Source organism: Scyliorhinus torazame, chromosome 2, assembly GCF_047496885.1.
Source record: "Scyliorhinus torazame isolate Kashiwa2021f chromosome 2, sScyTor2.1, whole genome shotgun sequence".
NCBI lineage: Eukaryota > Metazoa > Chordata > Chondrichthyes > Carcharhiniformes > Scyliorhinidae > Scyliorhinus > Scyliorhinus torazame.
The window spans coordinates 257,366,014-257,380,255 of NC_092708.1; the positions used below are offsets into that span (position 1 = coordinate 257,366,014).

General features: G+C 46.3%; 1 protein-coding gene and 1 pseudogene across 1 annotated transcript in view; one reads left to right on the forward strand and one right to left on the reverse strand.

The window, feature by feature from the left end:
• ivd (isovaleryl-CoA dehydrogenase) overlaps positions 1–14,242 on the forward strand; it is a 62,302-nt gene that overhangs the window by 17,521 nt on the left and 30,539 nt on the right. The window contains exons 3-5 of the mRNA XM_072486184.1: positions 1,574–1,625; positions 10,933–11,102; positions 12,615–12,708. Coding sequence (XP_072342285.1) covers positions 1,574–1,625; positions 10,933–11,102; positions 12,615–12,708 — 316 coding nt within the window. The remainder of the gene's footprint in view (positions 1–1,573; positions 1,626–10,932; positions 11,103–12,614; positions 12,709–14,242) is intronic.
• Positions 11,721–11,944, reverse strand: LOC140408082 (U2 spliceosomal RNA; annotated as a pseudogene).

Genomic DNA, 14,242 nt, shown 5'->3' on the forward strand with positions numbered 1-14,242 from the left:
CGTCTTTGGACTGTGGGAGGAAACCGGAGCACCTGGAGGAAACCCACGCACACACGAGGAGAACGTGCAGACTCCACACAGACAGTGACCCAGCAGGGAATCAAACCTGGAACCCTGGCGCTGTGAAGCCACAGTGCTATCCACTTGTGCTACCATGCTGCCCATCTCTAATTGTATAGCAATTCTGATCTCTCTTCTATGATCTTGTCTTTCTCTATTTAATTTGTACATTAGTATGGGCCACTGGTCCTGTGAGCTTCCTTCTCATGCCCAACTATATCACCCAACATGTTCTTCCCTCCTATCAGTACCCTCACTGTATTTAAATACATGGATTCAATCTTTAAATACATGGATGCAATCTTCACTCCCTCTTACCTGTTTGATGGAGGCACTACTCCCTCTTTCCCTCCTGCCTGCTCTGCTTTAAAAAAAATATTTTTATTGACAGTTTTTTATTATAAACAAAATAATATAAAACAGTTCATTCAAGTTACAATGCAAAAAGAATACAATCAAGAAGCCCAATTAACTTAACCCTCCAACATTAACCAAACCCCTTAGGAACTGACGGTGAATAACTTTAAAAAAGGAAATGAATGGCTGCCATTTGGTAGAACCTTTCGACCAACCCCCTAATGATGTCCTTGACCGTCTCCAAATGTAAGAACGATTTGAGGTCACCCAACCAAGCTGAACCACTGGGCGGAATAGGAGACCTCCACCTAAGCAGAATGCATCTCCGGGCTATTAATGAGGAGAAGGCGAGGACACCAGCTTCACCCCCATCTGCAGCACTGGCGAGTATGATACCCTGAAAATGGCCACCAACGTACATGGCCCCAGATCAACATTAAGTATCCGTGACATGGTGCTAAAGAAGGAGACCCAGAAACTTACCAACTTGGGGCAAGACCAGAACATGTGTGGCTCTCTGGCCCCCCGTCTGCTCTGTTTGATAGGAGCCACTTTCATTCCTCAGGCTCCACCTCATTGTGGTAATCTCCTCTTCGCCTCCATCCCTGGTTTTATCAAAATATTCTTCTCTCATTTGCTCTTTGTTTATTGCGACACCAATCTCTTTCTCCTGTTTTACAGAGGGAGTGTTGTTCTTGCATCAGTTCAAGAATTTTCTTGTTTTCAATTGCCTCTTTTTCCTGGAAGTGCTTTGCTCTCTTTTACCCTCACCCCACACACACACCAACAAATTCACAAAAGAGCTTTCCTCTGAGTATCCCGTCTCATTTTTGTTCTCAACTACTTCATTAAACTGCATTCTGTAACTCACTCTGAACCATCTGTTATTCTGAACATACACTATCTGAACCCCTCAGTAAATGCCCATAACTCCTACCTTACAAATATCCTGTACGTGAATTGTTTAATTACTTAATATTAAACTGCAGCTTGTTCCTTAATGTTCAATAGTCAGTGTGCTGAAGACGATTGTGTGCAAATCCCACATGTCTGCATCCCCTACAAGAGTGGTTTATGCACCAGTGTACGGCACAGTTTGGATTTGTTAGCAAACTCTTCTCATAATTTACCGCTATGTTGCTTCTTTGGTGTTTAGGAGTTCTGGAAGCAGCTTGGTGATCTTGGAGTTCTAGGGATCACTGCACCTGGTGAGTTTTGATAGCTTCAGCTTCCGTCAGTTTTCCTTTCCATAGCAGTAATTTAAACTATCACGGGGGATATGGGGATGTTGTGCGAAGGTGGGGTTGAAGTAGAAGATCAGCCATGATCTTGTTGAATAAGGAGCAGGGTCATAGGGCCAAATGGTCTACTCAATTTCTAGGTTTGCACATAATGTGATGCCAACTTTGTATTCTTTTGTGGGATATGAGCATCGCTGGCAAGGCCAGTGTTTGTTGCCCATCCATAATTAACCTTGAGAAGCCGGTGGTGGGTCTCTGCCTTGAAGCACTGGAGTCCACCTGGTGTAGGTACAGCCACAGTGTGGTTTGGACAAGAGTTCCATGACTTTAATCCAGCTGCAGTGACGGAATGGTGATATGGTTCTAGGCGCCCAGTTACACAATTTTGATTGAGACTTCAGTCCAGCACTTGGGGAGTGCCGCCACATTGTCAAGAGGAGTCCCTTGAACGAGTTGTCACACCAAGGGTTGCTCTCTTCTGACTGTCTCATGGACAATAAAGATCCCATTGCACTATTTGAATCGCTGTTCTGACCAGATTTAATATCTCCACAGATAAATAATCACCAGTGGAACAGATTAATTGCAATTAGAACATAGAACATTACAGCGCAGTACAGGCCCTTCGGCCCACAATGTTGCGCCGACATGTGAAACCACTCTAAAGCCCATCTACACTATTCCCTTATCATCCATATGTCTATCCAATGACCATTTGAATGCTCTTAGTGTTGGTGAGTCCACTACTGTTGCAGGCAGGGCATTCCACGCCCTTACTACTCTGAGTAAAGAACATACCTCTGACATCTGTCCTATATCTATCGCCCCTCAATTTAAAGCTATGTCCCCTCGTGCTAGACATCACCATCCAAGGAAAAAGGCTCTCACTGTCCACCCTGTCCAATCCTCTGATCATCTTGTATGCCTCAATTAAGTCACCTCTTAACCTTCTTCTTTCTAACAAAAACAGCCTCAAGTCCCTCAGCCTTTCCTCATAAGATCTTCCCTCCATACCGGGCAACATTCTGGTAAATCTCCTCTGCACCCTTTCTAATGCTTCCACATACTTCCTATAATGCGGCGACCAGAATTGCACGCAATACTCAAATGCGGCCGCACCAGAGTTTTGTACAGCTGCAACATGACCTCATAGCTCCGAAACTCAATCCCTCTACCAATAAAAGCTAACACACCGTACGCCTTCTTAAAAACCCTCTCAACCTGGGTGGCAACTTTCAGGGATCTATGTACATGGACACCGAGATCTCTATGCTCATCCACACTGCTAATAATCTTACCATCAGCCCAGTACTCTGTCTTTGTGTTATTCCTTCCAAAATGAATCACCTCACACTTTTCCGCATTAAACTCCATTTGCCACCTCTCAGCCCAGTGCTGCAGCTTATCTATGTCCCTCTGTAACTTGTAACATCCTTCCGCACTGTCCACAACTCCACCGACTTTAGTGTCATCTGCAAATTTACTCACCCATCCTTCTACGCCCTCCTCCAGGTCATTTATAAAAATGACAAACAGCAGTGGCCCCAAAACAGATCCTTGTGGTACACCACTAGTAACTGGACTCCAGTCTGAACATTTCCCATCAACCACCACCCTTTGTCTTCTTCGAGCTAGCCAATTTCTGATCCAAACTGCTAAATCACCCTGAATCCCATGCCTCCGTATTTTCTGCAGTAGCCTATCGTGGGGAACCTTATCAAACGCTTTACTGAAATCCATATACACCACATCAACTGCTTTACCCTCCTCCACCTGTTTGGTCACCTTCTCAAAGAATTCAATAAGGTTTGTGAGGCACGACCTACACTTCACAAACCGTGTTGACTATCTCTAATCAAATTATTCCTTTCCCGATGATTATACATCCTATCTCTTATAAACCTTTCCAAGATTTTGCCCACAACAGAAGTAAGGCTCACTGGTCTATAGTTACCGGGGTTGTCTCTACTCCCCTTCTTGAACAAGGGGACAACATTTGCTATCCTCCAGTCTTCTGGCACTATTCCTGTAGACAAAGATGACTTAAAGATCAAAGCCAAAGGCTCAGCAATCTCCTCCCTAGCTTCCCAGAGAATCCTAGGATAAATCCCATCCGGCCCAGGGGACCTATCTATTTTCACACTTTCCAGAATTGCTAACACCTCCTTCTTATGAACCTCAAGCCCTTCTAGTCTAGTAGCCTGAATCTCAGTATTCTCCTCGACAACATTGTCTTTTTCCTGTGTGAATACTGACGAAAAATATTCATTTAGCACCTCTCCTATCTCCTCGGACTCCACGCACAACTTCCCACTACTGTCCTTGACTGGCCCTACTCTTACCCTAGTCATTCATTTATTCCTGACATATCTATAGAAAGCTTTAGGGTTATCCTTGATCCTACCTGCCAAAGACTTCTCGTGTTCCCTCCTGGCTCTTCTTAGCTCTCTCTTTAGGTCCTTCCTAGCTAACTTGTAACTCTTGAGCGTCCTAACTGAACCTTCATGTCTCATCTTTACATAAGCCTCCTTCTTCCTCTTGACAAGTGTTTCGACTGCTTTAGCAAACCACGGTTCCCTTGCTCGACCACTTCCTCCCTGCCTGACAGGTACATACTTATCAAGGACACGCAGTAGCTGTTCCTTGAACAAGCTCCACATTTCTATTGTGCCCATCCCCTGCAGTTTTCCTCTCCATCCGATGCATCCTAAGTCTTGCCTCATCGCAGATATAACTCTTTCCCTGCGGTATATATACCTGGTAATTTGCCTGGGATAAGGTAATTGACTTGTGCCAAAGTGAATCAGTCATGTGAAGTGCTCTTAGAGGTTTTGAAGATTTGATAAGATGCTATTTAAATGTAAGGCACAGTGGTTAGCACTGCTGCCTCACAGCGCTAGGGACCCAGGTTCAATTCCAACCTCGAGTGACTGTCTGTGTGGAGTTTGCACATTCTTCCCGTGTCTGCGTGAGTTTCCTCCAGGTACTCCGGTTTCCTCCCACCATCCAAAGATGTGCGGGCTGGTGGAGTGGCTGTACTAAATTGCCCCTTGGTGGGGTTACGGGGATAGGTTGGGGGATTGAGGTACCGGGGTGCTCTTTCATGGGGTCGGTTCAGACTCGATAGGCCAAATGGCCGCCTTCTGCACTGTAAGGATTCTCTGATTCCGTGGGCATCTGCCTGTAATATATTTGAACAATTGTCAATTGAACATGCCAAATTAAAATTGTTTCCTTTTGCTCCAAAAAACTTTTAAGAAACTTGGTGCATCCAAAAATCTGGCTGCAAATGCATTGCCTGGTGTAGTACCCAGTCATAGAGATCAAGGAGAAGACGGCAATAAGTTTTTTATTCAGAAAGTTGTGTTTTGCAATATGCTGCCCAAAAAGGGTTGCAGATTCAATAGTAAGTGCTAAAAGAGCACTGGAGATATACGTGAAAAAGAAGTAACAAAGCTATGGGTTACAAGCAGAGGAGTGGGACTAACTGGATATCTCTTTCAGGCAGCCAGCATAGGCCTTTTGTGTTGCATCATTCTCTACATATATTTATACAAAGCAGATGATCCAGGCTAAATAGCCATCCAATATTCATTGTCTTTGCATAAAGAAGGACTACTTGAATGAAGTACTGGAAGACAGCCAGCAACTGTGCAACTTTACCCCAATGTTTAAAAAAATATTAGTTCTTAGAATGTGGATGTTGCAGTCAAGGCCGACATTTATTGTCCTTCCCTACTTGCCGTGGGATGGTGATATTGAACCATCTTCTTCAACCACTCGCAGTTTGATACAGTTGAATGGCTTGTCGGAGTACTTCAGGGGGCAATTAGAAGTCAGCACATTGGTGTCATATTGAAGACTGGGAAAGGACATTCCTATTCGTTCCCTAAAGGAAATTCATTCATGGGTTTTTGCCATAATCCTATAACTTCATGTTACAGCTTTAACTCCGGAATTTTTCAAACCAAACTTAAATGCCCAGGCTGCCATTTTGGAATGGCATTATGACTACTAGAGTGCCACGCATGAATTCACATCTTCAAAACAAGGAGAAAAAATATCTTACTGTTAAAACGGGTGACATCACAGTAGTGTGCAGTACAGACTGGGAAGGCAAAGACCTGCCTGTGATGTCTCTCCCAAATCCCTGATCAACCTCTGGGACTATGTTGCAAATCATAGGGTGTGACTGACTTTGTACTACTTGGGGAACTTCATGCAGAAAAATAATGTGGAACTCTAGAATTAGTGTGTACATTGGGCTGGTGCAGTGAGGATATTTAGCAAATGTGGTTTTGTGTTTGCTTTTTAGATTTAAGATGTTGTAGTGGTGTCTATTTTGCATGTTACTGCAATTATTTTAAAGAAAATAGAATGAATTTGCAGTGATATAGCACCATGCGGAAGTCTGGTGACATCATGTGAAAGCCAAGTCACCCTGGCTCCTGGCAGGGTCTTTGTTTTCGATCCCTTTATACGTTTTTTCAGCGGATTTTGGTGTCCAAACCCAGTTAGCTGATTCAGAGAATTTTTTCCTAATGGCAACATGTCGAAAATGTCACTGGAGAAGCCCAATGTGAAGAAAGCCTAGGAGGGTAGCCCGTTGATAGAACCTGAGGGATTGAAGATGGCTGCCGTTACATTAGGCACGCTGGCTGTGGTGATGCGCAGGAACTGGAAAATGTGGCAAGCAGATTAGCAGACAGATCGAGCGGCAGGACAAGGAGATAAAGCCACTGTCGAGGAGGCACTGGGCTCGATTCGCGAGCAGCTAGGAAGAACCCTAAGGTGCTGAAAGCGCAAGGTAAGACTTTGAAGGGTATGGAGGAGGCCTTGTTGCAGCATGAGGGGCGGTTCGCCTCATTGGAGGTGGAGTTGCTGCTCCTGGTGGAGAGCAAAAAGGGCCTGAGGTTAAAAGTGAAGGATCTTGAGAACAGGTCTAGGCGGTTGTACCTCAGGATGGTGGGGCTGCCAGAGGGAGTGGAGGACTCGAAGCCGACTGAGTACTTCTCGGAAATGTTTTCTCGGCTGGTGGGAGGGGATGAGTTGTTCTCCCTTCTGGAGTTGGATAGAGATCATCGGCACTCTGACAGAAGCCACGGTCCAATGAGCCACTGCGGGTGGTTATTATCCGCTTTTCAGCTACAAGAGGAAGGAGAGGGTCTTGGAGTGGGTGAAAAAGAACTGTAATGTTGACTGGGATGGGCACATGGTACGGATATATCAGGGCATTGGAACTGAACTGGTGAAGAGGCGTGCGTCCTTCAACAAGGCGAAGGTGGTGTTTTATAGCAAAGGGGTGCAATTTGGGATGGTGTACCCGGTGCGACTGCGGGTCACAATAGATTTGAAAGGTTATTTCTTTGACACGCCACAACTGCGGCAGCCTTCATCAGAGAGAAGCTGGGGCAGGTCTGAGGATATCTGTTGGGGACTTGTGCAAAGGAGATGCTCGCACAGTATATTTATGCCTCTTTCTGTTATGTTTTTGTTTTCTTGGAAGTTGGGGCTGTAAGAAGGGGGGATTGGCATGTTGCTTGGAAGGGAGGGAAGCTTGCTAACGACATTGGGGTTTGGGTACTTTGGTGTGGGGAGTGGGTCAGGAGGGATTGGGTGGTTGTTGTTTTTAGGGGGGTTATTGGGCGCTGGGTGGGGGCCACCTCACTAGCGGGAAGGAGAAGGAGTGGCTAGTGATGTGGAGTAGGGGGAGAGGCTGCGATCCGTTGGGTTGGGTTGCCGTTTAGTTTGTTTGTTTGTTTGGTTGGGGGGGGGGGGTGGTTGTTGAGGTGGCAGGTAGCCTGCAAGCTTGGAGGGAGGAGACAAATGGATAGGGGAGGCGGTTGGGGAAGGGAGAACTAACAATGACCAGGGAATTCTCTTTGACCCTAGAGGTGGGGCTGAAAGTCATCTTTGGTGGGCCTGGGACTACGGTATTGCACCACGGTAGGGATGCCTGACTCGAGGGCTGGGTGAGAGACCCCCAACAGGGTTAGTCACTTGGAATGTGCGGGTCTGTGAAGACAGCAAGAGTTTTTTCCCACTTAAAGGGGTTTGTGGGACAGTGTGGTGCTCCTACAAGAAACTCACTTGTGGGCATGGGGCCAGACCTTGTGGAAGGCCTGGGTGAGCCAGCTTTTCCACTCTATTTGATAGTGGAGCCCGGGGGTGGCAATTCTGGCCAGCAAAAGGGTCCGTTTCCAGGCGGCGATGGTTCTGGCCAATCCGGGGTCGTTACGTAATGGTTACAGGTACGCTGGAGGGGAAGGCTGTGGTCTCCGTGAATGTGTATGTCCCAAATTGGGATGCTGTCAAGTTTGTGGGACGATTGCTGGCCACAATACAGGAGTTAGACACACCGATTGATTTTAAGGGGGGGATTTTAACTGTGTTGGATCCGAAACGGGACTGCTACAGGCCAAGGTCGCTGGCCCCTTTGGGGATGGCGAGGGTGTTAGCCGCATTCATGGAGGAGACTGGAGGTGGGGAGGAATTACGGGCGGTTTATGCATCTGGGGGGTAAGGCATTTTCCTTTTTCCGTCCTGGTACACCAGGTGTACTCGAGGATTTACTATTTTGTCATGGGTAGGACCCTGTCCTGTGGGGTGAAAAATGTGGAGAATTCGGCGGTGGCGATTTTTGACCACAAGCCGCACTTGGTGGACTTGATATTGGAGCCTGGTGGGGTGCAGCGCACGGGATGGAGGCTGAATGTAGGACTGTTGTCTGATATTGGATTTTGCGGGAAGATCTCTAGGGTCATAAAGAAGTACAGGGAATTGAATGAGAATGGGATAGTCTTGCCGTCTACTTTCTGGGAGGCATTAAAGGCGGTGATTAGCAGGGGGGAGATCATCTTGTATAAGGCATGCATAGATAAGGAAGGCAGAAAGGAGCATCCGGAGCTAGTGGATGAAATTCTTGGCATGGGTCGGGAGTATGTTAGTGACCCAACGCCGGAGTTATGGGCACGCAGAAAGAAACTGCAAATGCAATTCGACCTGTTGTCCACGGGCAGGGCAGTGCGCCAGCTGAAGCCCTTAAAGGGGGTGGTGTATGAATATGGGGAGAAAGCTAGCCGCCTTTTGGCTCAGCAGTTAAGGTGTGACAGGAAGCTGCTGGGAGATTATGCAAATTGGACTCCGCCCCAGAAAAGGTGAATGAGGCATTTCAAACTTTTTATGAGTGGCTTTCGAGGGTTTGGAGTTCCCCCAGATGGGGAGGAATTATGGGAGGAACTGGAAGTGCCGTTGGGCTGGATAGGTCCGAACTTTAAGAAAGATGCAGACGGGAAGGCATCAGGGCCACTTAAATTTATGAAAAAGAGAAAAGAAAAGATCATTCCATTGACCTTCCTAGAAAAGTACTTGGCTACAAAAATCAGGTTTTGAAACTCACATAAAAACTTTGGCAGCACCAAAGTCCGCCTTCATTCCCTTGCCAGCCACGCCAAGTTCAATTTATGTAGCTGGGCCACCTGTATCCCAAGGTAGCAAAAAACCACCTCTACCAACCAAAGTGCCAGTTCCCCCAACCTCCTCTCCTGTACCTGTGCAGAAACCCATATTAAACTTGTACTTTGAAAAGCGCTCAAATTCCCTCAAAATCCATCCCCATGATCCTATCAAAGCTCCTAACTGGGTCCGAATTATACAGCAGGTGATCATCGTATACAAAAAAAACTCGTCCCCCCCCCCCCCAAACCCCCTCACTCAATACCCCTCCACTCCCTCTAACCCCTTGGCGCCAATGCCAGTGACTCAATCGCCAGGGCAAAGAATAGCAAAAAGAGTGGACGCCCCTGCCTTGTCCCCCGGTGTAACCCAAAATAATCCGAACTGACCTCTTTCGTCTGAACACTCGCCTTAGGTGCCTTACACAGTAACCAAACCCAATCCATAAACCCCTGCCCAAACCGTCCCAACACCTTGACCAAATAAGCCCATTCGACCCGGTCGAGTGCCATCTCCGTGTCCATTACTACAACCACTTCCACTTCTTGGCCCTCCAAGGGCATCATTATAGCATTAAGCAACCTCCATACGTTCGCCGACAACTGCCATCCCATCACCAACCCTGTCTGGTCCTCGCCTATCACCCCCCGGCACACAATCCTCTATCCGCGTTGCCAGCACCGTTGCCAACAACTTTGCATCTACATTCAACAGTGAAATCGGGCGGTACAATCCACACTGCTCCGGGTCCTTGTCCTTCTTTAGAATAAGCGATGTTGAAGCCTGAGACAGTGTGGGGAGAAGTTTTCCCCCTCATTATCGTCTCGTATCTCCACTACTAAGGGCCCCAGTTCCAACCCAAACTTCTTCTCGAACTCGACTGGGAACCCATCCGGACCAGGGGCCTTCCCCGCCTACATCTACCCCACGCAATCTGTTATCTCCCTCAGCCCAATCGAGGCTCCCAGGCCCTGCATGTTCACCTCCTCAACCCTCGGGAACTCCAACCTGTCCAAAAACTGCCTCATCCAAACATCCCCTACCGGAAGCTCTGAATGATACAATCTCCAGTAAAACGCCAAAAAACCTTCGACACCCCATTCGGCTCCAAACCATAGCTATGACTATAACTTGTAAATGGTATTTTTATGCTTATAAATACAATGCATTCAGTGTATCTTTGGCTGTGCCTTGTGTGTGCAAATTCATGATTGCGTGTGTTTTACTAGTGTGTATATTGATGCAACAATGTTCTCATGTCATGTTAGTGTGTTTTTTAGGAGTGTGTGAGTGTGTGTATTCAGCTGGACTGTGGTATGTAGGAGGGACTTTGCACTTTGCAGTTGTTTGAATATGTTTACTAAGTGGATGGAACCTCTGTTTGGCGTGTATGTTGTATACAGAGGAGCACATAGTGTTTTCAGCATGGGCATTGCAGAAAATTCTTGAATATCTGATGATTACATGTGGTTTTACATGTGATTACTTTTCTGGTTACATCGAATTAACAGCACACGAACAGAGCTTACAGTCCAATTGGTCGATGCTGTTGTTTGTGCTCCTCATGAGCCTTTACACACCTTTTCTCACCTTGTCCTATCTGTCCTTTCTTGTCCTTTCTCCCTCCTGTACTTAACAAGCTTCCCCTTTATGCTATTTACCTCAACCTCTTCCATGCGGTAGCATGTTTCACATTTTCACCAGTAGTGTACATAATTACAGTGTTTTGCTTGGATGGCTGATGCATGGTGTTCAGGATTTTGTTCCTGTTGAGGTGAGCTTAATGATCTTGCTCAGCTGTCTTTGTGGTAACTTACAGAGGAATATGGAGGGGCAGGAGGTGGATACCTGGATCATGTCCTTGTTATGGAGGAAATAAGCCGTGCGTCTGCTGCCATCGGCCTCAGTTATGGAGCTCATTCCAACCTGTGCATCAATCAGCTGGTGAGGAATGGGAACGAAAAACAGAAGAAGAAATACTTGCCAAAGGTATAGTGCCAAGTAACGCAAAGCTCCGGTCATGTTTAAGTTGAATTAGTGGTTCATGCTTTGTATTCATTGCTCTCAGACTATCCTTTATTAGATAAAGGACATTTCAGAGAGGTATCCAAGACATAATCTCCAGTGCCTTCTACATAATCTCCAGTGCCTTCTAATCCTAAATTCTGAGTCCAGTTATAGTATAGATACCAAACTCGGGCAAGTACCTATATAAGTCCCTATATAGTGGCATTAGCAGCTAGCAGACCTGAATTTCATTGCCAGATCTACAGTGTGTCCTGTCTAGTGATAAAACAGTTCTGCTTGGCTTTAGCACACTGGGCTAAATCGCTGGCTTTGAAAGCAGACCAAGCAGGCCAGCAGCACGATTCAATTCCCGTACCAGCCTCCACGAACAGGCGCCGGAATATGGCGACTAGGGGCTTTTCACAGTTACTTCATTTGAAGCCTACTTGTGACAATAAGCGATTTTCATTTCATTTTCAGCATACCGTAACAAGGCTGGAGGTTTAGGAGCATAAAACTGCCTCCAAACTGTGGGCTCCTGCCTTCATATTGCCTCCATCACCTGACTTGAGCTCCTGCTTATGCATCAGTGTGCACTGTATAATGTGCACTTTTTTTATCCCATCCTTAAAGTTACAAAGGCAATTGCAAAATGGATGGGGGAACCCCTTAATCTCATTGCTTGCTCCAAAAACCAATTCAAAATCAAATTGAAACCAATTTGTGGTCTCCAAAAGAGAGAGACACAAGATCCAAGCTGACAAGAAAAGGCTCAACTTGGGCTTGACTGACGCTTGATCTTAGCCAAAAGGCCAAGAAGCGATGTTCTACTTTAAAAAATAGTTCAATTGATGTCCCACATATCCAGCTCATTGCAATCATTCAACAACTCCTGTATTTATTTCTGGAATAATGTCATTCCCAAGGAATGATGTGTGCTGGGCGTTACATTCCAAGATTTAAATATAATATATGAAAGCAACAAATGATCAGTCTTATTCGACTGGTAAAACATACCTAACCAGACACCAGCCATTATTAACAACACTGCAGAGATGGTGCACATCTGACATTATAACAAAAGTACCATAAAGGTTGTTTCCCAAAATCCCTACATGCTATAACTTTTCAGAAAGAAAGGTTCAGCCTGGTTGAAAGCAGGAACATGACAAGGTGGCAGAGTTCTAAATGAAAAATGTAAGGATTAAAAGAAAGTGTGTTCATGCAAATGGCATCTTCAAACATGACACAATATCGATTGGTGAGCTATTTCGAAACGAGACGCAGGGCTTTAAAATTTGGAACAGATTGTCAGTGAAGAGAAATCTTTCAACCAGCACTTGTGCAACTACATTGCAACTAGAAGGGAATCTATTGATTGTGTTATATTCCGGAGTTGGTTCTTGGAGCAGCCTCCGAGTGTGCTTGTCACTACACTACAGTTGGACTGTGACGTGAGTTTCCTTCTATTTAATTGGCTTTCTCTCCTTTCAGTTAATCAGTGGTGATCATTTTGGGGCTCTGGCCATGAGTGAACCGAATGCAGGGTCAGATGTTGTCTCGATGAAGTTGAAGGCGGATAAGAAAGGTTTGTGGAATTAATGACACAGTGAATGTCAGAACATAACACTGGCTTAGGTCTCTGGTTCCCTTTGCGATCTAAACTTGAATCCATCCCAGACCTTTTGAAACAAGTTTGGAGACTTGTTACTGGCTTGCTCGCAAGCCCAAGTTCATGACATAAAATTACCCATATTTTTGCGTGAAATTGCTAAATGTTACAGATTGGAATCTGCTGTAAGTACCTCCTCTGATTCTATCATACCATTATCCCTGTAGGCGACTTGAATGTTTTTATATGGGCGTTGACTTGCGCAGTCCTGTATCTGCTATCTGCTTGTACAGTAGGGGGACCCAGGAGTGTAAGGCCCACTTGTCATCTGAACAGGAACTCCACGCACTCGTACGTCTTCAATCTCTCCGAAGGTGGACCAGTTCAACTCTAGACCAGGGAAAACTTAACTTTAATTCCATTGCTTTATTCCAGAAAGTAAAGGTCAACAGGTGTGATCAGAGTTGCCCAGTCCAGTTGGTGCCTTTTATGTCTGGTGATTTCATTGCCCCACATGGATGGATTGGCACTTGAAACTAATTCATTTATTTGCAACTGTCCTACATTCTGAGGGCAGAACTGCTTTTCCTTTGTAACGTTTTGCAGGATGACTGCCTGTGCAGCCCTGTTCCCAAACACCAACATTGCCTTCCTTGGTGCCTATGTTCCTGGCTGCAAACAGTTTGTCCAATTTGGATACTAATCCCCGGATCTTTCCACACACCAAACATTGCCACCTCTGGACTCTGGGCCACCCCACGCCCAGAACCCTGGACATAACATCTGAGAACCCCTGCTAGAAACCCCTCAGACTTGGACTCGCTCGGAACATGTGGACCTAGTCCTCCACCCCTGCAAAGAACCTGCTCTCCTTGCCACCGTCATGTGGTCTGTATGCACCGTTTAAAACTGGATGAGGCTTAACCTCACACACGGAGAGGACGCGTTCTCCTCTACCCACGTGCCGGCTTGCACCTCCCCTGCCAGCTCCTCCTTCCACTGGCGCTTGATGTCCTCCACCGGAGAGCCCTTCTTCTCCATAAATTCTTTGTAAATATCCTACACTCTCCCCTATCCTACTTTGTCCTCCAAAAACAGCTTATCTTGCAACACCGGAGGCGGCAACCCCAGGAAGGATGGCACCTCTCTCTCTCTCTCTCTCTCTCTCTCTCGAGATCTCTCACCTGCAGGTACCTAAAGCCGTTCCCTTTTGGCAACTCCTACAATTCCTCCAGCCCTATGAACAAGTCCCTAATACACTCTATCCCCACCTGCCGCCACCCCCGGAACCTCGCATCCAGCCCCATCAGCATAAACATATGGTTGTTGCACATCGGTGCCCACAACGACATACCCTCCAGCCCAAAATGTTGCCTGCACTGGCTCCACACCCGTAATTCCCAAATCACCACTGGGCTCACGGACCGGCGAGAACGGAAAAGGTACCAACAACAGAGTTCTCAAAACTCGTTCCCTTACATGATGCCGCCTCCTTCCGCCCCCAAACCGA